This window comes from Glycine max, chromosome 20 (assembly GCF_000004515.6).
Source record: "Glycine max cultivar Williams 82 chromosome 20, Glycine_max_v4.0, whole genome shotgun sequence".
In the NCBI taxonomy this organism is placed as follows: Eukaryota; Viridiplantae; Streptophyta; class Magnoliopsida; order Fabales; family Fabaceae; genus Glycine; species Glycine max.
In genome coordinates, this window is record NC_038256.2 from 34,849,566 (window position 1) to 34,871,879 (window position 22,314).

At 32.7% G+C, this 22,314-nt stretch overlaps 1 protein-coding gene across 3 annotated transcripts; it reads right to left on the reverse strand.

Annotated features, from left to right (window-relative positions):
* Positions 1-2,482: 2,482 nt before the first annotated feature.
* On the reverse strand, positions 2,483-7,249 carry LOC100793225 (dnaJ homolog subfamily C member 17). 3 transcript variants are annotated; one of them, XM_041013216.1, is made up of 4 exons: positions 6,191-7,249; positions 5,710-5,892; positions 4,759-4,845; positions 2,483-2,982 (listed from the first exon to the last, which is right to left on the reverse strand). In XM_041013216.1, the coding sequence occupies exons 1-3, from the start codon at positions 6,839-6,841 to the stop codon at positions 4,825-4,827; spliced, it is 855 nt and encodes a 284-aa protein (XP_040869150.1). In that variant the 5' UTR covers positions 6,842-7,249; the 3' UTR covers positions 2,483-2,982; positions 4,759-4,824. The 3 variants fall into 3 exon arrangements, with proteins under 3 accessions (XP_040869150.1, XP_003555857.1, XP_040869149.1); XM_003555809.5 differs by having other exon boundaries at positions 4,502-4,845; positions 6,191-7,230; XM_041013215.1 differs by having other exon boundaries at positions 4,759-5,892; positions 6,191-7,228.
* Positions 7,250-22,314: the final 15,065 nt, after the last annotated feature.

The following is a 22,314-nucleotide window of genomic DNA, read 5'->3' on the forward strand; positions in this document are numbered from 1 at the left end:
TAAAATATGATTAACATTAATGAACATCCTATTTTGTAACATAACGCATGGTGAGAAGAATCACAATCTGAATTTGTAAGATGAATTTTAATATTTGAATCCAATTCAATAATCTACCTATGAAGCTTCATGTCCCTTAACTTATAAGACGCAAGCTGGCAAGAGAGCCCACAATTCTGCTTTTACAGATGAGCAATTTCCCAAATTACCTATAAAACATGCTATAAGAACATCTTAAGACTCATGGACAAGACCACCCACCACATGCATGCAGTAACATCACTAGGCTTGTAAGCAGGCCTAACTACAATAAGTTTAAGGTAGTTATCCCGTTTGAGACTTCAAGGCAATGAAAGCTTCATTCCAAGACGATTCTTTAGATGAGGACATAAAGTTATAGGTGATCATATTCCCGTAACGCAAAATGTGATGGGTAACAGTCTCTGGCATCTCTAATTTAGATTTATATTGCAAAATAAAGGAATTTCTATCTTTCAATAACATTCAGACAGTAACACAAAAAAAAAAAATTCTCCAATAAACAGAAGCTTGATCCACATTTTCAAAAACCATATTAGAAAAAAATTCTAAGTTCCACGTTAACCAGAAAAAATGCCAAAATATATCAAAATCTTAGTAAATATTTGACATTTAATTTCATCAATTTTTTTTATCAAGAAATATTAGTTGTTAATATTGTTAATTTTTATCAACCAAAAAATTTAAATCCATGATCTCTCCTCAGTTTTCTTCTCCCTTCACCACTAGATTAACTTTAAATTTCCTACTCATCAAGTTTTTTAGCCTCTACATTTTTACCATTGTTATGACATGAATTTCTCTTTTGAACGCACAATGACCAAACTCACGCTTTGTCTCTAGCTTCTACCTCAACTTGGATTAAATATTTGTAAACATTTAACCAGGCAATATTCTTATCAATGTGAGTAGCATAAGAATATTGCTTGTTTACTTTTTTTTTGTTGAAAAAAAAGATCGCATGCTTACTTTGGAGACATGAATTAGATAAGGACCAATATTATAAGTTACCTAAAAACCCAATGCATTACTTAGAAAGCTATGTCTGTCCTGATCCACATTTTCAAGAAAAAGAAATAAAGTTTGGATTTATTATTATTAACTTTTTGTCCAGATATAGAAGGAATGAAGCATATCCTTAAATTAATCACACCCACATGATGCTCAAAGCCTCTGCCACCAATATTTTAGCATCAACAAAAAAATAAAAGAGATCTTTGGTCCATTTCTACCCATAGATATCGGAATCCAATTACCTGTATTCCCCTTAGCCAACATGCAATGTGCAAATCTTTCAATACAAAGGTGAGAGAATCATATCGGCTAATATAGAGGGAAGGGGAAAATTGATTAACTCCCCGTTCCAGTTTATAAACCCAAAAGGCGAAGAAATGTAGTGACAAACATTTTCAATGCATTGTGATATCTGTCTATCCAATAAACTCAGTATTCCAAAAACTTTAGATAATAGTTTTCAACCAAAAATGTTTTCATCGTTTATCACTTTTAAGTCTTACAAAGCACTTGTTTAGTACACTTTTATCAAGTCCTGTAAGACTGCAAACCACTCTTTTAAAAATCAGATTGATCGTTGAATAATAGGTGAAATACTAATTTCCCTTACATTGGTTTAATTGCAATTCAACTCACAAAAATTAAACATTTTAAATATTAATTATATAATAGACTGGCATAAAAAAAAGATATAGGTGAAATCTTCAAATAATGATATTAAATTAATATTATTAATATACTATAATGTCATGTAAGTAACAAAAATAATCTAAATAACAAAAATTCATATGTGAGTATTTATAAATTATAAATTAGCATTAAGCATTATGTGATCTAAAAAAAATATTTCTAGGTTAAACATATAATTTAATCCCAATACATGCCGCAGATTTTCAATTTGGCCTCTGTACATAAAAATTGAAAATTTATGACACGTAAGAGAAATTATATTTTTAATCATATTTTATTAAATTAAAATTTATTGAAAAACCATGTCCAATTAATTATCTACTTGGACTAAAAAAGAACTAGTTTTCTCCAAATGAATTTATACATGTCTTACAAATTGAAATGAACTAATTACCTGATTTGTTCACCCGTTCGTTCACCAAATGCTTCAAACAAACATCGATACTTATCACTGGTTACTGGTCAATATCAACGCCTAAAGATCTAGACACGTACGTTTTTAGTAATTGATTGACTGAAGTGTAATTCCCTCCGTTATGTCCATTTTTGCTTTAGTTTCTTGGTTCCAATTCCAAAGGTTATTGATTTGGTATTGCACCTTTCAGGTTTGTCTTTCACTCGTCAATCCATGGATTATTTGATATGTAAACCAGAAAAAAAAATAATGATGATGATACAGAGTCATAATCACCAGTATAAATGGCACTTTTAGAAAGCCTCGCAGCCGACACAGATGATCGAACAAGAATGAGTAGTGACGATAATTCTACAACCATGATACTTGACACACGTTCTAAAGCTATATATACAACTATTTATTGTTCTTGCAAAATGCCAAATATTCCTGTGTCCAATTAATAGTTACTATCGTAATTGCACTATATAGCGCATCGTCCAGCACATTGAGTGAGCTTAGCCAAATGCGTGTTCTTAGAATTTGGGCTTAATCCGAGTTCCATTCCCATTTAAGTGCTGCATGCTGATAGCAGAACGAATTCCAAACTAATAAGCAAGCACACAGGACTTGACTGAGACTAAAATTTAAGCAATCGTGGGAATCAATGGTCTCTGACTTTCCATCTGCTTGCACAGTAGTATTGGTTTTCTCTGTTAATAACCCAACAGCATTTGGCATAGACCCCGGATGACATTAAAACCAAACAACTGATTCAATTTTCAGTTTATGGTTTTCATCAAAAGGAAATTTCCTTCAATTATATCACCAGAGGTTGTAGACTCCTGAGAATAAATCAAGTAGAACAAATCAGCTAAAGATCAGTTAGTACTAACATATATAATCCTTGTCAAACCTGTGACACCCTCACTAATACAGCGGATTATTAAATGACCATTTTATTGATTCCAAGGCATGCGTTTTTTAAGCAGTAGCATTCGTACATAGATTGTAATTAAATGGAGTTAATCTTTTGGTCATTAACTGTAATAACAATCATTATTTCCTAAAAGAGAATTGGTTAAAGTTTATTGGAAATTACAGAATTGTGGGTCACAGATCTTATTTAATGAATTACTTGCAATTTGTTAATTGTTAAATACAATGTGTTACTAGCACTCCTCAATCTAACCTATTCCTACAATTCAACTCTACCTCTCTCTCCTGCCTATTTGGAATTGAAAATGTTTTACAAGGCTTTTATACTTTTATTAGTCAGATTTGATTTATAGACCCCACCATTTGATTTCACATAGCAAGAGTTATAAACAGTCTCCTAAGCAGTCAAACCTGAGAATCATACCAATAAACACTACTAATCAATTGTCCTACTCCTAAGGTAACAGTACCACAATTGAAACCAGTGTTATGACTTAAAACATTACAAATGTTCATTCTTAACATCATGCAGAAACTTAATAAAAAATTTCTCATTCTTACAAGTTATGACTAGAGAAGGATTAAAATAATTCTAATAAATAGAAAGCTGAAATCCCGAATCCACAGGACTCAGTCTTCTAACCATTCTACATCATAGTTAAATCAAATTTCTATAAGCCCTACTTCTATTAGCATTCAATATAGCAGGAAACTCATATTTATGCTGCAATTTCATTCATATCCACATTGAGAAATTGGAACGAGAACTTTCCAAGACTTAGTTAAAATGGAGGACTAATCCAACTGTAATAACCTCAATTTTCAGCCAACTTAACTTTTTCATTGATCTTTAACAAGAACTTTCCCAAGACTTAGTTAAAATGATGGACTAATCTAACTATAATAACTCAATTTTCAGCCACCTTTTTCATTGATCTTTAACAGTCTAGCTAGAGAATTAAAAAAAGATACATTATAAACACCAATTCGTGCATATGAAACAAGACCACTCAAGAACATGTCAACCCTTTTCAACCAAGTTCACAACTTTATTACTATCATGATTTATGGCCAAACCAAGTTCCTTAGCTTAAAAAAAAAAACAATAACATTCATAAATATAGATTCTGCAGTACAAAAAATAATACTTTCTGTCAAACAACAAATTATTTCACCTACTGAGTAATGAATTTTGAAGCTCCAGCTATTCTATAGAGACACTTTAATATCTTTCTATTCATTCTCACACAGCATCATCAGATCTTCAATTAATTTTTTTCACCTTGAAAAACCATGCTTGCAGTGTAGCAAAAAAACATTTAATGCAGATCTTACTAAATTTCAAGTTTTCAACCAATTAACACAACAAAAAATACAGATAAGATCATATCAAACTTCAGCCTTAGGCCAGAGAATGTACAGTACTTGAAATTTTGGATTGTTTAGTAAACTTCTGCACCCATGAACCATTTACAGTTCTGCAAGAGAATCATAAAGTTTGTACCATAAAATATTATTTCATTGAGCAAGGTGGCCAAGAACAACTAAAAGATGACTTAAAAAATCCACAGTAAACATACATTCTCTAGTATACTACTCCTCAATTAGTATATCTGGATACAAAGACTCCGGTTGACAGATCACTAATGATGAATCATTAATGACAATGGTAATTTCAGTACCTAATAAATAGAACTGGGGATGACCATGCCAAACAATTGAATCTTATGATTATCATTCTGACAGCATCATCTTTGCTTTTCCGCAGCCTGCACAGAGAAATAAGTCAAGAAAACAGGTACGATATCAGTGACAGGTGTCAAAAAATGTTGGGAGGCATAGGAACACAGATTATACAGAGAACAGTTTATTCATCAAAACTAAAGGAAAAACATTCAGAACTGATCTCTGCCAAGTTCTTAAGCTTAGAGAATAACTCATTTTAAGTTGTTACTCTCCTTTGCACTTATCAGGGTCCAATTATGCCTTTCTTAGGTTCAATTGAACTTCATTACAAAAGAATGGCAACAACTAATAAAACTAAATTAGAAAAGTAGAGATATAGGATTTTATCCGTGAGTAGTTCCATCATCCAAACATCATAAGTACTAGTGTTTCAGATTTGGACTGATATAGGCTTCAGGTAATAAAATTGAAGACATGGCGTCCATTTCTGCAGTGGTCACAGATCCGAGGAATTTCGCAATGCAATAGCACTGTAGCGGCTATTTGACAGTATTGAATGAGTCAACAAGATAATTACCTAAAAGAGTTTAAATTTGATGCATTGTTAGTGTGAAAGAGTTTCAAAAATAAATTTAACTAAATGATGTGGCAACATTAAATGACAGCGTAAAACTGTCTTGCACTGACGGTGCATTAAATTGAACTTAAAAAAACTATTAGAAAATCACAACACAAGATACTTGGATAACCATTTCACTATACAAGTAACAGAAAAGACAAAAAAGTTATATAACAGGAAGCTGAAATCCAACTGCAGTAAAAAGATACCAAACCATACTTTTTCACATCATAAAACTATGTTGAAGCAATTAACTCAATAAAAGAAACAACGGAGCAACATCTTAAAACAATTAAAACCGTGAAAATGGAACAAGCAAACGACAAACCTTTTGCAGTTTCTTCAGAACAGAATCCTCAAAAGCTTGATACCCAGCACCAACCAGATTACTCATCCTGGTGGTTTCAGCAGATTTTGGAACGCTCGAAGAATCAGCCACAGATGCTGGTTTAAGAGGTACAACCAGCAACGGATTGGCAAGATGACCAATCACACTCCCAGTAGCAGCAACCTGGATAAGGACACAATTACAAATTAGTATGCCACAGATAATTGAATGAATCAACACAATTGGAATAAGCTCTGTTTTCAATTATTTCTCCTAAAAATTCCATCTCTAAAAAACAACGTTTAGATTGCGGTCGCGATTTAGCCACGATTTTTTACAATGTGGGAAACTACAGTACAGACAAATACAGCCCCAATTGTGGATGCAAACACCCTAGAAAACTTGATATTGCTATCCAAATTGTGGCCACGGACGGTTTTCTAAAACCTTATGAAATAAAGATTGAAAGATAGAAACTTACAGCTCCTTCTTTAATGGCCATAACAACGAGAGCAGAACCCTTCTTCTTACTCCCCTTGATGACAACATCTTCCACTTCACCAAACTTGGAGAACAATTCCCTCAACTTATCAGCCGAATAATCCTCACCCACCTTCTCCCACGAAACCTTCAGAACCTTCTCTTGATCCACTCCACTACTACCGCCACTATCCTTCTCCTTCGCCGGCGCCGCCGCCGGTGCCTCCTCCTTCTTCCCGTGCATAGCACGAATCCTCGCGATCTCCTCCTTGAGTTGCCTCGCAATCCTGGCCTCCTCTTCGCGCTCCTTCGCGGCGGGGTCGGGGGCGTTGGCGTCGCGCTCCCGGCGCTCGAGATCGGAGACCATCTTGCGGCGCTTTCCGTCGCGCTGCAAATTGCGGAGCTCGCGCTCTCGCTTGACGCGCAAGAGGTCGTCGAACAACTTGCGGGCCTTGTCGTCCCTGAGGATGTCGTACGAGGTGCGGAGCTGTTGGAAGTTGGCGGCGGCGTTGGGGTCGTCGGGCCTCTTGTCGGGGTGCAATTCGAGAGCTTTCCATCGGTAGGCCTTGTTGATTTCTTTCTCCGTTAGTTTCGCGCCTTCTTCGCCGGACGGTAACCCTAGCACCGCGTAGTGATCCATCTCTGCCTCCATTTTGACCACAATCGATGCGTCAAAACCCTAACCCTAACCCTAACCCTATGTTGCTGGTGCTACGACGCCCCTTTTTAAATTAAACACCAGCGTGGCAATCGTAGCCGGAATGGGATTTTGGGTTTTGGAACACAGAGAGAGGGAGAGACACGACACCGTTTTCTAAATCAAATGAGTCATATCATCTCTTCTTGGGATCGGGAAAACAATTTTTAAAAACAATTTCAGGAATGCATAGATTTTTATATGTGTTGTTTTTTTGTTAGTTCAAGTTCAGACCGAGTTTGATTTGGATAAATTTGTGCTATATAGTATTTGAGGTTTGATGTTTTGTTATTGGGTTTGAATTGAGAAGCACACGAGTTTGATTTCTGTTGTGTTTCAATTCTTTGCTGCTTTTAACTCTCATAAAATGATTTTTATAGGGTGTGATTCACGTTTTTATTAGACAAAAATTAAATTGATTTTGAAAGAAATTAACTTTTTACTTTCTCCATCATCTATTATTATATTTGTCAATCTTCGTTCCCAATATCCTAAAGGAAGCCTTAGTTTTGTTTTTATCTTGTTATACCGTAACTCTGAGTTTTTATATATTGAATAATATTTTCAAAATCGGATTAATTATTGAACCGAATACGACACGGGTTCTAAGTTTAATGATTCAAGTGATATCGATATTAATTAAATAGTAATTTATTAATTTTATATAATATATTAAATAAGATTTATAAAAAGAATAATATTTATATAAAAAACAAGAGATCATTTTAAATTATCGCCTCATTCAATTTATATGTAACATTTTCAAATGAAATGCCAATATAATTGATAATTTATTTCTCAAAAAGCATTAAGTGCATGTTTGGATTAGTGGTCATAAAATTAAATTGATTTTGAATGAAATTAATTACATAATTGATTGATTATATGGTAATGTGATTTTTGTTTAGGTAACAAATATTATAAAATTGATTTTTTTTTAAATGTTGTTTGGATACTTTGAATCAAAATTGATTTTAAGTATGTAATTATTAAAATGGATTTTAGTTATTTGTACATGCTTGGTATATTCTTATTTATTATTTATTGTTATATTGACATGTTGCTTATTAATTTAAAATAAATAGGTAGGTTTATAATAAGTTTTTATAATAAAATTAATAATTAAAATATTAGCTTGTGAAATAAAATGCATCTCCTAAATAAAAACTTACAATCTAAATTAACATAACAATAAAAAAATATAAAAAATATCAATAATTCTTATTATAATATAATTTTGTTTGACCACAATAATACTAATTTTGATTTAAGATTGTATAATTTTATCTCGTATTGAATCTCAAACACAACCATCTGAGCTGAAGAAATGGTGTTTACAACTTGGGTTTGGTCCAAGTTAATTGCACTCTAGTAATTATCACCTTAGTCAAGACTTATGCCTTCATCTTCATAACTGTAAAATCAATATTACTCTCAACATTCCTTCTAATAAATTTATGTATAGTCATCGTTGCACAAACTATTTGCACTTTTGTTTCAAATTTGTACTTAAGCATGCATTACAAGATTGCAAATATGTTCTTCCATGCTCAAAAAGTTCTTTCAATTGTGCACCTTAAATTGGAGTGATAATAATTGAAAAATTCATTATTATTTACAAACCTAGATCTACGTCTAAAATCAGGAAGGTGGTAGCATTCACATCCGTAAGGACCAACAGATCCCATTGGTGTTGGATAGCCAACATCTACCAAATAATATTTACATGTTGAGAAAGATAAAAATATGTATAAAAAAATTTAAATGAGAATAAAATTCAATTACAGTGATACAAAAAATAATACCTTGAGGAGGATGTAGAATATTCATGTTAAAAGTCGTGAGAGCATGATCAAAGAATCAAGCATCGTGGGCAGTACCTTCCCATCCAGCTAATACAAAAGTAAAACACATGTTTCAATCACATACAACCATTATATTTTGTGTTGGAATACCATTTTTTCCAATAAATCTAGCTTGACATTCATAAAAAATAGTCAATATCATGTATCATTTTCTATTTTGGCATGACTGTCACGAAACAAAGGATATAGTGGCCTAATATATTCCATAAACAACTTAAGGAAAGCAGGTAATACCTTATGGAGATGTCTGCTTACAGTTTCTCCAGAGTATCGAAACCTATCTTGAAGGTTCCTATTTCCTTCCGCATGGCCAACCATGTGTTAAAAACATTGCATGTAATTAGTTGGCTTTAAACCATGATCAACCAATTTTGAGGAAAGCTTGTAAAAAAGATGTTTTTCCATATGAAACATCTCATAACAACAAATATGATGACTTTGTAATACTTCTTTCCCCCATGCTTGGCATGTTTGTTTACTGGTTCTACATGGCTATTTACATAGATGTTTTATTGCATATTCACCAATAAACATAGCCACATAAGATGCTTGCTCCATAAGTTTATCATCTTCATTGGTATTTGATTCAAATTGTTCAAGCAAGTCAATCATTTTTTACTTGTATAGAAACAATATTACAAAATATATAATATATCAAGATACACATGATAAAACATAAGTTCATTACCAAACATTATGTGGTTTGTTACAAGCCAACTAAGAAACATAACCAAATTTGATAGAAAAACATAACATGAGTTCAATAGAACATGACTCATACCACCACAAGCAAACATCCAAGCACTAGTACATAATAGTAAGGGGGTTTTAATTGCATCCCTAATACACACATCTAGTTAGTAATCTTGAACGGTAAATGATTTTTAACTGCAATCCTAAGTCAATGCATCCTTTGCCCATCTAAACCTCGCATGACAATAAACATTTTTCTTGATGACTTTAACATCATCAGGTTGCAACATTGTGTATGAAGTAGTAAATCCTTTTGTAATTCAGGTAGTGTCTTAAGCTCATTCATCACTTCCCGAATAGATGCATTTGCCCCAACTTCATTGCGTGACTTACATGGTTCGACAATCACACTAACTGCATTTGGTATTCTTAAAGAGGTAATTTCCTTCTTCTTGTTTAACTTTGCAGTGTGATTAATTATCTTTCTTTTTGCCCTACTCATTTGGCTACCAATTCCTTGGCTAACAGTTCTTTGTGAATCATTCAAATGAATTCCCCCAAAAGCATATGTTGCACCAACACATGCATTTTCACTATCACATGAGTCTTTCTCTAAATCTAGGCCAATGCCCTTAAGACTTGATGATACCCATCATCCATATCAACCTTAACACTAGCAGGCAATATCCCAAATGAGAGAGCCCATTGGAACTTTCCATTAGCAACTACATCCTTAAAAAGTTTAGTCAACTTGTGAGCAAATGGAAGTCCTTTGATATTAAATTTTCCATATAAAGGATTTTCCTACACATTCAGAATTTATCATAGGATAAATACACTAAACAAAAAACTTAGACTTACAACAATACACATTTATGTAACACATACCAATTGTTTTTTCTCCCTTTATTCATCACTTTCATCAACAATATTTTTGGCATTATCCCCTCCAAGACTAGTTTCTTTACCAAATAGTTTATATCATCCGCATGATTCTCTTCTAAGGTTATCAAACATGTTCCTAAACTTTGGTTTGCATAATTTTTTCCAGTCAACTCCTTAAACCTGGATGCAATTCCATTCCACCCATTCTTGGTAAAACTTGTACCGAGTGGTTCTCCTTTGGACACTTATTCCTAGCATGCTATGATAAAGCCTTCAAGTGTTTTAAGGTCCCAAGAAGATTTTTATTTCTCAGAACTTATAATTCTACATTAAAGAATTTTCTTGATGCATGTTTAACAAAACTTTAACATGCAGAATTAATAAGAGATAAATGTCAATGCAACAATACTATTTGGTATATTCTTAGTATGATCACCCCTCCAAAACCATAAAGATTGTTAATAACAAGCCAATCATCACACTAACCAAATGAAGCTACTCCATTATTAATTGTTAATAATATGGGTATATTCTTTATTAGTGGAACAAGTATGAAATCCATTCATCAATAAAAAAGGCAGAATTGATAATATCATTTTCGTGACTTTAAGGTTGCTAGTGAAGCATTCACCGACCACCATAATGCCTGAACTGAATGAAATGCAATGCATCATTTTTCATCTGTTTAGGATTTGAAACTATAATTTGCTAAAAGTATCAATATACAAACCTAGCTTGTTTATTATGAAAAGCGTTAGCGATGTTGGTATTTAATTGTGTTTGTGTCTTTAGTGATTAATTTATTTAAAAAAAAATGAAAATGATTACTATTAATTTATTTGAGGTTAACATGTATGGCCTTCGAGACAATACAATCTCAGAACACTGGAATGCTATTAATTTATATAGTCCACTAAACTTTAGCCAAAATGATTGCATTGTTTCAAATGCATGAGTGCTAGTATACTAATAAAAAAGTCATATCCAATTCTATATTATCTCTTTCTCCTATAGCACTATACAAAATACCAAATGATATTCTTTATACACTAATAAAAAACCACATCTTTAAAATTCACATCTACATTAAAGAATATATAACAAAAGCCATATCTTTAAATGTCACCGCTTCATGTTTAAAAGCCATTGAATCTTCTTGGAGGCTAAATGCACGGTAGCACTTTTGGTTCATAATAAAAAAAAAAACCATTTCTATAAAAGTGATGTCTTTTTATACATAAAATCATCACCAATTTTTTTGGTTAAAAACAAAAACGGTCAGCCACACTATCAATGACAACAATAATTCAACATCATAGTATAACAACACAAACTAGTCAACTAAAACAAAAACCAAAGTTGCTAGTGTCATATATATAGTATCGATGATACTATCAGAGATATGGGTCAATGCTTGTGACAACACAAAATAGAAACCATGTATATATTTATCAAAATAAACTTACATTGTAATAGTTTTTAACTTACTTTTTTTTCTCAACCTCAACAACCTCTACACCAAGTTGAACCTAGGTAACAAGTTGAAACCAATGCAATAAAATGACACTCACAGAACCATAAAAATTTAGGAAACACTAGAAAATAACAAAAAATATCAAAGCAAAGAACTACCAAAGAGTCAAAAGAAAATGAGAGTCTTTTGTAGAGACAAATGAACATAAGCAAAGTTAAATAGACTCTAAGACAAATGGTAGTTGGTTACCTATAAATTGCAACATGAACAATCTGTTTTGATTCAAATCATTCGAACAAAAATATTTAACCATTTTTTCTCTCCCAAATGTAACAAAACACGTTGCAACAACTAAGATAGGTTGCAATCCATGCTACAAAAGGAATTATCAACATTAATTGAAACAAATTTTCTTAACACTGTCCAATACGAAAGGAACTAAACTAAAATTTAATGTCCATTAGATGCGCAAGTTTGCAATGGTGGCAAAACACAGACACACAACATCAAATGCCCATCAACATTAATCGGTGGGTGAAAAGTTTAATTTGAATGAATGATAGAGATTCGTTTAGACAAAGGTTAGGTGAAGAGCAAATAAGAGAAATTAGAGACCCAAATATAGAAATCGATTTTACCTTTATGTAGAAGCAACCATGACCCTACTTCGCTTCAAAATCGACGAGGTGAATCACGTACAACGGAGAAGCCAAACATCCCGATCAACTTACCTTCCCATGTTTGACCATAAAATACGTGCATCCAAGGGCCTTCAATGCATATCCAAACATGCTCTAAGATGGATACATCATAAAGGTTACATAAATTTTAAAAGAAAATCAATTTTTCAATTATAAAACATATCTTCCAACTTCCAAGGTGTGCTTGGTTGAATGCACATCCAAGAAAAAGGCAAAAGCAATGAAGTATAACATATTTCAAGGTGATGCATGACATGACATTTCAATCAATTCTCAAGCAATAAAGTATCCCATTTCAATTTATAATAATGAAAACCAATAAAAGTAACAAACTAACAGGGATTGAGACTCTTAATCTTTGAAGAGAAGCAATAGGTATCTTTGCAAATGACTAGAGAATTCTCAAGTAGTTGGTTGGCAAACACTTAAGTATCTGGACAACGACTTTGTGGTGGAGGCAAGACAAACCAATGAATAAAAGGAAAGATTTTGAGGGCAAAGATAATAATAATGAATAAAAGAAAGAGAGCATCATATTTGTCACATTTTTTTACGTGTTTGAGAGAATTTTTTCCCAATAATACAAAAAAATAAATCAAATAATACAAACTAAAAAATGTTTACACAAATGATATATTTTATTGTATTAGGAAATTGGTTTAATTTCATACCCAAGAACCGATTTCTTAATTCATTTTTTTAAATTCATAATTTTTTGTTTTGATTTTTTTTAATTATTTTTTATTTCCTTTATTAGTTATTCTTTGTATTTTTTTTCTTAACTCTTTTTTTTAAATTGATAATTGTTTTTGTTATTGTTTTGTAATTATTTTTTTATTTCATTTATTAGTTATTCCTTTGTATTTTTTGTCTTTCTAAAAAAGAAAAACTAATTTATTGTTAATAAAATTTGTATTTAATCCACAAATTTAGTAGAACTACAAAAGGATTTAAGTTAACATGAATTAGAATAGAATTACAAGCAATACAATAATTTGTTTTTAATTGATTTTGTTTTTTGTTTTGTAATTTTTTTTATGTCTTTTATTAGTTATTCCTTTGTATTTTTTGTGCCTTTATAAAAAAATTAATTTGTTGTTAATAAAATTTGTACTTACCCCAAAAATTTACTTGAACTAAAAAAGGATTTAAGTTAACATGAATTAGAATAGAATTACAAACAATACAATAATTTGTTTTTAACGTTGTTGGCTTGAGCTTCCAAACGATGAGGACATTTATTTTTTTAGTGACCTAGGTTGCGACACATAAAACATCTTTTTGCCTAACTAAGTTCTTTGATATCCATTTTGGTGTGTATATGAGAGGATACTGGACAACCTTTAGAATTTTTTAACATTGTTTGGTCGGGCTAGATTAGTGGTTTGTGACATTGTGGCCAATACGTTTCATTGCACAATTCGTCAAACAATGCTCTGTACACATTTGAGACACTTTCCAATGTGTACACAGGATCTATGTAAGTCATATGCTCATGGTGAGTATGCTTACAAGCAGCAACGACATGCGAGCAAAGTATGTGTATATTTTGGAATTTACTACAATCACAACACTTTTGATCTAGCCTAACCGTAAAATTTCTAGTTGGTTGCACCTTTCTTGTGTTAATTGCCTCTTACACTAAGAACCGTGTATGACATCGATCGAACTCAAGAACATGATGAGAGTTTGTCTTTCTTTGTGCATCTTCCCTAGCCATGTTTAGTATTGCAGTATAAACATGGTCAGATCTAATCATTGCTTCGACTTCTCTCCCACTTTGGTTGAATAGGTTATTACACCTTAGATAAGTCAATTGACCAATGCACTTATTGGAAGATTTCTTGTTTTCTTGAGTGCTGAGTTGATTGACTCAGCTAGATTGGTGGTCATGTGTCCCTATCCTCACCCTCCATCCCATGCAAGAGTCTATTTTTCTTGCAAAATCTAGGTAAGCCCATTAATGACTAATTCACTATTTACTTCTTCCTTCAAATTGTTATACTAGTAGTTGAAAGTAGGCTATGTCCTTGCATATGCTAAGTAGTTAAAAACATATAATTTTAATATTGTGAATAATACATAATTAAGTGATATTTACTATGAAGAGAAAAAGTTTGACATTCACCCATATTGATAATCAGTTTTTTATGTCACTATTTTTGTACTTTCTTATGTAATTTTATGCAATGTTATGCAGAATACATGCATAGAATTCTCCGATGTCCACCCACTAGCTCATCTTGAGTAAGCCTTTTTTATTGATTCATGTTTGTCTGAAATCAAACAAATACCATTTTGTGGTGTGACATGCCTCTTCAAATTGCTAAAGAAGAATAAGAACCAAGTTTCAATTGTTTCACCCTCGACAACGACGAATGCTATTGGTAGGATTTTGTTGTTTCCATCTTGTCCAATTGCCACAAGAAGAGTCCCTTTGTACTTTTTGTACAACTAAGTTCCATTAACTTGAACAAAGGACTTGTAATATTGAAACCTAACGAAACATGGTCTAAAAATCCAAAAAAGATGATGGAATTTGACAACACCCTCTACTATTTGACCTTGTTCAGAGGGCATTGACATTGTTTCCTTCTCTACGACTATACCAGGAAGATATGTCTACATAGCTTACAACAATCTTAGTAAATCGTGGTACGATTATTCCAAGTTGCCATAAATGTTTTCAATGGCCTTTTGCTTTGCCACTGATGCTTTCCTGTAAGTCATAGTGTATCCATCAGTACTTTTGATATGTGCTATCAAGACTAACATTGAAGTTGAGGAATCATTGTCGATCAATGTGTGAATATTTTTACTGATGAGCACGTAAGATAACTTTTTATGATCTTGTGATATGACAGGATTTGAACATGTATGAGGTTCATGGAGCTTTCTAATTTCTTATTTCTTACTTGTAGGGATGTATGTTGCTCTGCACCTTTAAACACATCCATTATCATTACATTTGAAAATTAGCTTTGTCAAATTTCAAAGTTTGGTATTGTAATTAGCTCCTTGATTCACATGATATTCTTACAAAGCATGTTAAACTTCTTCTTTGGTTTCAAAACACATCCTTTCAAAGACGGTTCCCATCGAATGTTAGACTTCTTTACAATCCAACATATGACCGTATTCAGAATATTGAAAATTAAATTCAAGGTCAACATTATGCATGTGTGCTGGCATGTGGCATGGTTATTGATGGAGGTATAGGATCTGCCTCTTCATCACGTTTTTTCATGGGTTGGTTGCATAAAATTTCATCTTTATCGTCGCTAAAGTGGCCAAATTCTTGTTAGGTAACCCAAAGTCTACAAATTTACTTGAGTTGATGGGATAGGCTCTGCTTTAAGGGTACTCAAATATGCATGAGGTTGATCCTCAGTAAGACCAAATGATTGTGAGGCTAACGAAATGGTGAAAATGGTGTGGAAAAAAGTTGTGTAAAAGATGTGGTTGGTTGCCATTCATATACTTGTGGTTAGGTTAAATCTAATGGCGGCTGGTAGAAATCATCATGAGTATATCATGGGGTTGCATCTGATACATGAGCAAAATTGGATTGAGGATATGAATAATAATGGAGTTCATGAGGTATTGTTAACTCGCTGGTAAGTGTACCAAATTTGTGAGAAGTAGTAAAGTACTCGGAAGTCCGAGTGTCGAATCCACATGGACTTTGTTTGTACTTAGATTAATGCAAACCCAAATTAAAAACAATAGATAAAGAATTTAAAATAAATATAAAGAAATATAGTAGATAAGATAAATATTTAAAGATAAAAATAGAAGATAAAAAATAAGATAAGAAGAGTAAAAGATTAAGATAAAAAGATAAATTCAAGATGTGATAATGTTGGGACCTAGCCTGCCTTGTTTACCTAGGATGTATGATTTTATGATTTTTCTTTATCAATTCAGGTGAATTTATCCTACCCACATCTATTAGAATAATTGCCCCTGATATCTCACGATAACAAGCCTATTTTACCTATCTATCTCCCAAATGTCTATGCAAAGAGTCAATAGATAAAATGCATGAAGTTCTAATTCTAAATGTTTGCTTTGATGCATGGGTATAATGCAATCACTCTATGTTTAACAATGATTTTATTAAGATACCCCTTCCTTTTAGTTATATTAGAAATTACCCTCTCTCGAGCGACTAATTCCTAAAACAGATGCATGCAAAACCTTCCTTATTTTTCTATTAACGATTACCCTCTCTCGAGCACCTAACCCTTAAAGATGATGCAAGGATGAATAATGCATGAAATTAAAAGGAAGAAAGGATAATAGGAAAGAAAACACTTGTTTGCATTGATAAATATAAAGTGTACAATACATCTTTTGGCTTTTTAGGCCAGTCAGACCCAAACTAAGGATTTAGCCTCTTATAGTCATAAGAGTCTTTTACACTTTAGGGGGTTGAGGTGGATGGAAGAAGGTGATAACAAGGAAAAAGGGTTTCCCCTAAGGAATAGACCCAGTGTGTGGGTTGTGAGACTCCCCTTTTCTGTTTGGCTTGACTCTCTTCTTATAATTGTTGGAGTGGACTTGGGCCTGATGCTGAAAATCTTCTTATTCATATTTTTGATATCTTCTTGATTTTTTTTCTCTTTTAATCCATCCTTTTCATATATACAAGTCAAAAATAATAAAAATATCAATTCTTATCATTTAAGCCAAAAATAACTGCTAAATAAATATTTTAAAGATATTTTCAATATATTTTTATTATAAAAAATAACTCATATTTACTAGTTATCAGGTATTGGCTGAGAAATCAGGGTAGGGAGCGTATTTAGTTCAGTATTTATATACAATTCAATAGATGAAAGAACCTTATGTTAGAAAATAACATCAACCATACCTTTAACGTCGTTGTCATCAACAATTTTGATTGTCATAAACTTGAGCATTTTGCGTCCAACTAGTTAGGGGTATCAAAAAGAGATATCACCGACTCAGTCATGTGGTTGAAGTTCAATCTTTTTGGTGGATTCTACTTCTTAAGGCTTTAAGTGTGATGTCTCGTTTTGACGTAAACACTATTGGATTGGGGCATTCAAATGTATCCCATTCATCTAATTTCATTATTTGACCATTTTAGTGCATTAACCAATGGGTAGATGAGGAAGACATGTTGTGTATTGTGTTTGCAAAGTTGAAAGTAATTAATTGAGAAAGAAAGTGTTGTGTCAATATGTAAATGAAAGTGAATGCACGTTATATATTTAGGAAAAATCTTAGACTTGATGTTAACCATTTATTTTTAAGATACAATCTGCATCGTTTGTTAGATTTTGAATTAAAGCAAAGGATTCCCTAACACTCTGATGCAAAGCATAGAATTTCCTGACACCTTGATGTAAAGCATTAGATTCCCTAACACCCTGACACAAAGAAAAGGATTCCTTGATGCACTCTCACAAAACATTTTTTAAATATCACAACTATTTTTATTACAAAACTAAGAAATTAACAACAACGAAATAACAAACTTGACATAACTCTCTGCAAACACATAGTAATACAAAATGAACAACACACATGAAGACTACAAATCATGAAATAATAAACATAACAATCAACTTATTTAGGAGGTTTTTTCTTCAAAAATCGATTCAAGGTTCATTGCTTCATCAAGGTATTCATCTGAACCCTCCAAATTCCAAAAGCTTGCAAAAATTAGTGGTGGTTGTGCATATGTCTGTATGGGTGTATCCTCAATGGTAACATATAACTCAATGCATGTAAGGTCATGGAGTTCCCAAATAAAGAAAACATAGTGATTATATCATCATTATCTTGCAACTTGCATGCCCTATAATAAAAACAATCACTAACAAATGATATTGGGTATCGATAATGGATGTGCTTGACCACTTTACCATATGGTAGACTAATCTTGTTTTGAATAACTTGTTTCAAGGAATCAAGTGTCATGTTTTTGTTAAGTGGAACTATCTTTGGTTCATTGCTTACTAATGTTGACCCATGTTGAGTTGTTGTGATAACACTATTGTAGTACACAATCGCAATGACTGGTAATGAAGTCATGGTTTGGATAACAGTAAGGTTGAGATCAATTATTTTTTATTGAGGTGATGTTTCAAGTTGTGTCAGGGCAGACTATACTTATAATGAGTAATAACTTGTCTCATACACTTTACAAAACTACAGTCAAGATCTCATCGACAAAATGAACACTTATGATAACATCGATTGGATCACACTAATAAAGAACGATTGAGATCAAACTAACAAAATTAAACGGTTACGATCATTTTGACATAAATTGTGTTACTATTCATGAATGATTTTTTATATAAATACAACACATGTAACGACCCGGACCCCATATGCATGCACACACTCAGTTAAATTTTTGTCATATATCCCTCTTTAACATCTTCTTTACGTTAGTAACAAACCCTAAACCATGAAACCTGCAAATGCACATTTTCTTTTGGAAACAACACCTTAATAGATTTGGACAAATATGTAATACGTTAAGTCTTATTTAATGTTAATTATGTTGCCACTTTAAAATATTCATACCATAATGTTAGTGTATATGTTGTTGTTATTTTCATTTCTGCAGGCAACAAATGATGTTATCCAGTCATATGCTCAAAGTATGTCTGCTTCAAATACTAGTATTCAATCTTTGTTGGTTCAAGTTGGGTTTTTTGATGTTGCAAAACTTGGACATTTTAAAATCAATGACGCTTTGGTAACTACTTTGATAGAAGGTAGAAACCTGAGTCACACAAGTTTCATCTTCCAATTGGTGAATGTACAATAACTTTGGAAGATGTTGTTCTTCAACTAGGTTTACGAGTTAATGGAAAAGCAATTACTGGCTTAACTTATTTTGATTAGGAACAAATATACGTAGAATATCTCGGCGTCATTCCCTCAAAGGCTGCATTAGTGGGATCAACGCTGAAACTTGAGGGGTTAAAAGAAAATGTTTCATCTCCCAGAAGAACCCAAACAAAAATAATCAGCATCCCATTGTAGAACATACATTTTAGGGTTGATCAAGGGGTCTTGATGCCGGACAAGTTAGAAAATAGAGTTCACTTAATGCATTTACTTTTATTAGTAGATCTGAAATAAGTTGAACGGTACAATTGGGGTTTTGCATGCTTAGCACATTTGTAGATAAAAATGTGTAAAGCAATATTTCCATAATCCAAACAATGGACAGATGTACATTGTTGTTGTAGTCTTAGGCATGGTATCGTATGTCATTCATTCAACCAAAGGTTGAGCGTCAACCATTATTACCACTTGTAAATAGGTAAATAAAGATTCCTCACTCGAAATAACTCATTATTGGTAAAGTATTTGACACTAATGTATTACATATTTTACTAGATGGAGTGGTAAAGGGCTATGATTTTCTAGAATCCCACATGGTGATGCTATAGGCTATAGGTTAAGATTGGAAAACATGCATAACGAGGATGTTAAAAATTATATTTTTATGTGATCTATTGAAACACCAATTATAGTGTTTTATAAATTAATAACCCATATTGTTTTTCCAGTTCTATTGGATGCCTTACAAAGAGTATGAGTTAATTTTGCCAAAACATTCAACGATTCCAAAATATGGAGTGCTTGTGTTGTTTTAATTTGTTTCCCAGTGGTAATATGACATCAAACGACAGGGTTAAACTTCAATTTGGATTTTGGCAAAACATGCCAAATCCACCACATAATCTTGACAAATTCCATCAAACTGACATGAGAGGACATTTGCCTAACAGAGCTTGCATGTAATCCACACGTTGTCAACACATCTCGATCAACTCTAGAGATGGCAACTGAACAACGTCCTTTTATCCATCTCAATACACATCTCCCACAAAACCCACCAGTTGTTGCCAATGTGAAAGATGAATGACTAGAACCACCTCTTTAATCATTTGAATTCACTCCACAGCAACCTCAACAACATTATGAGTACAATCCACACTTATCCGATGCTAGCAGAGAAGACTTTATAAGAAACCTCGTAGGTACAAATCTTTGAACACCAGAATCAGCTTATGCTTACATACAAAGTATGCTCATTCACTCATTTTCATCCTTTAACCTAGCTGTAGTCGGAAGTTCTTTAACATACGTTGTAAACGATCTTAATTCTCAATTAACAAATCAAACAAATTTTTATCCAAATTATAATGAGTTCGTCCAGGAAGAGAAACCTGTTGCTGGTGATGAACAACTTCAACCACATGAGCATGGACGAGTCGAAATCCGACAAGAAATAAGCCAACTCCTAGATGTGGAACTGGTGGACTAGACGACATTAAATAAGAAGCCTAGACTTTGTGACACTGGCTTTGGTGATTAATTGTGTATTAAGAAATTATTGTCAGTATTTTGTGTTTATGTAATTTACTTATATCGATATGTTAATTTGTTGTCATTAACAATTTATTATCGAACTTTTGCTACCTATATGGTTATGTGTATCGATTATTTTAGTTCAAATAATCATTCATTCCAATAGTTTTCATGTCGGGTAAGCCAATGATACAATTTTCATGATTCCAATCGGTCTAAAAATACATAAAAAATGCCCAAAAACAAGAAAAAAATCATTTTTACTTCAAAATCTGACGTAAATGGGGTTACTATTCACTCGTCAAGAATCTTATAGAGATTTATCTTTTGTGGCGGAAAAGCAGTGGTCGATAAAGCATCGACAAAAATAATGACCTAGAATGCATTGACGTAAACAAGGTTACTGTTCACCCGTCAGGAATCCTACAAAACTTCGTCTTTTGTGGCAGAAAAGCAGTGACCGAGATAAATCAACGACAATCAACAGTCCATAATGCATTCACGTAAATGAGGTTACTGTTCACCCGCCATGAATCTTGCAAAGCTTCATCGTTTGCGGCAAAAAAACAGTGGTCGAGATAGCACCGACGACAATCAACGACTCATAATGCATTGACGTAAACGAGGCTACTGTTCACCTGTTTGGAATTCTGAAGAGCTTCGTCTTTTGTGGTAGAAAAGTAGTGACCAAAATAACACTGATGACAATCAATGACCCATATTGTATTAACATAAACGAGGTTACTGTTCACCCATCAGGAATCTGCAAAGCTTCATTTTTTGTGCCAGAAAAGGAACGACCAAGATGACAATGAATGAAAAGACTCGACAACATATTTGTATAAATATGTGTAATGTATGGATGCTAACTTCAATATCTCATCATCTTCAAACCATTTATTTTTCTCACATACTCTCATTCATCATGGACAATACATCGTGAGAATTTTTTGACATTAACGACTTAGGGGCAAGTAGAAGAAGAGGGTTTGAGTTTTAATAATAATAATAAAATAAATAAAAATTAAAAAAATGGCTAAACTTGCATAATTGGTAAAGGAGTTTAAAAACTTGTGACGTGGACTAATAAGATGAGATGTGTTTAAAAGAGTATTGGAGGGTGTCACACTATCATCTCTCTTTCAACAAGTTTATTTGTATATATTTATCAAATTAAATCAAAATTGAATCTTATCCGGTGTAATCGAATCATATCAAATAAAGAATACTTTACAACACAAATCAAATCTTCCATTCCTGTCTTTGTTTGATCCGAATTAAATACCAACAATTAAAGGTGACCAAAAAATTCCCTCTTTATTTTTCTTTTTAACAAGTTGTTAGGATTTAATTGGAAGTTCAATTAAACAGGATTAAAACTAGGGAAGAAATTGGATCCCCGATTCTTGTTCTTGTGTGTGGACAGCAACAGCATCA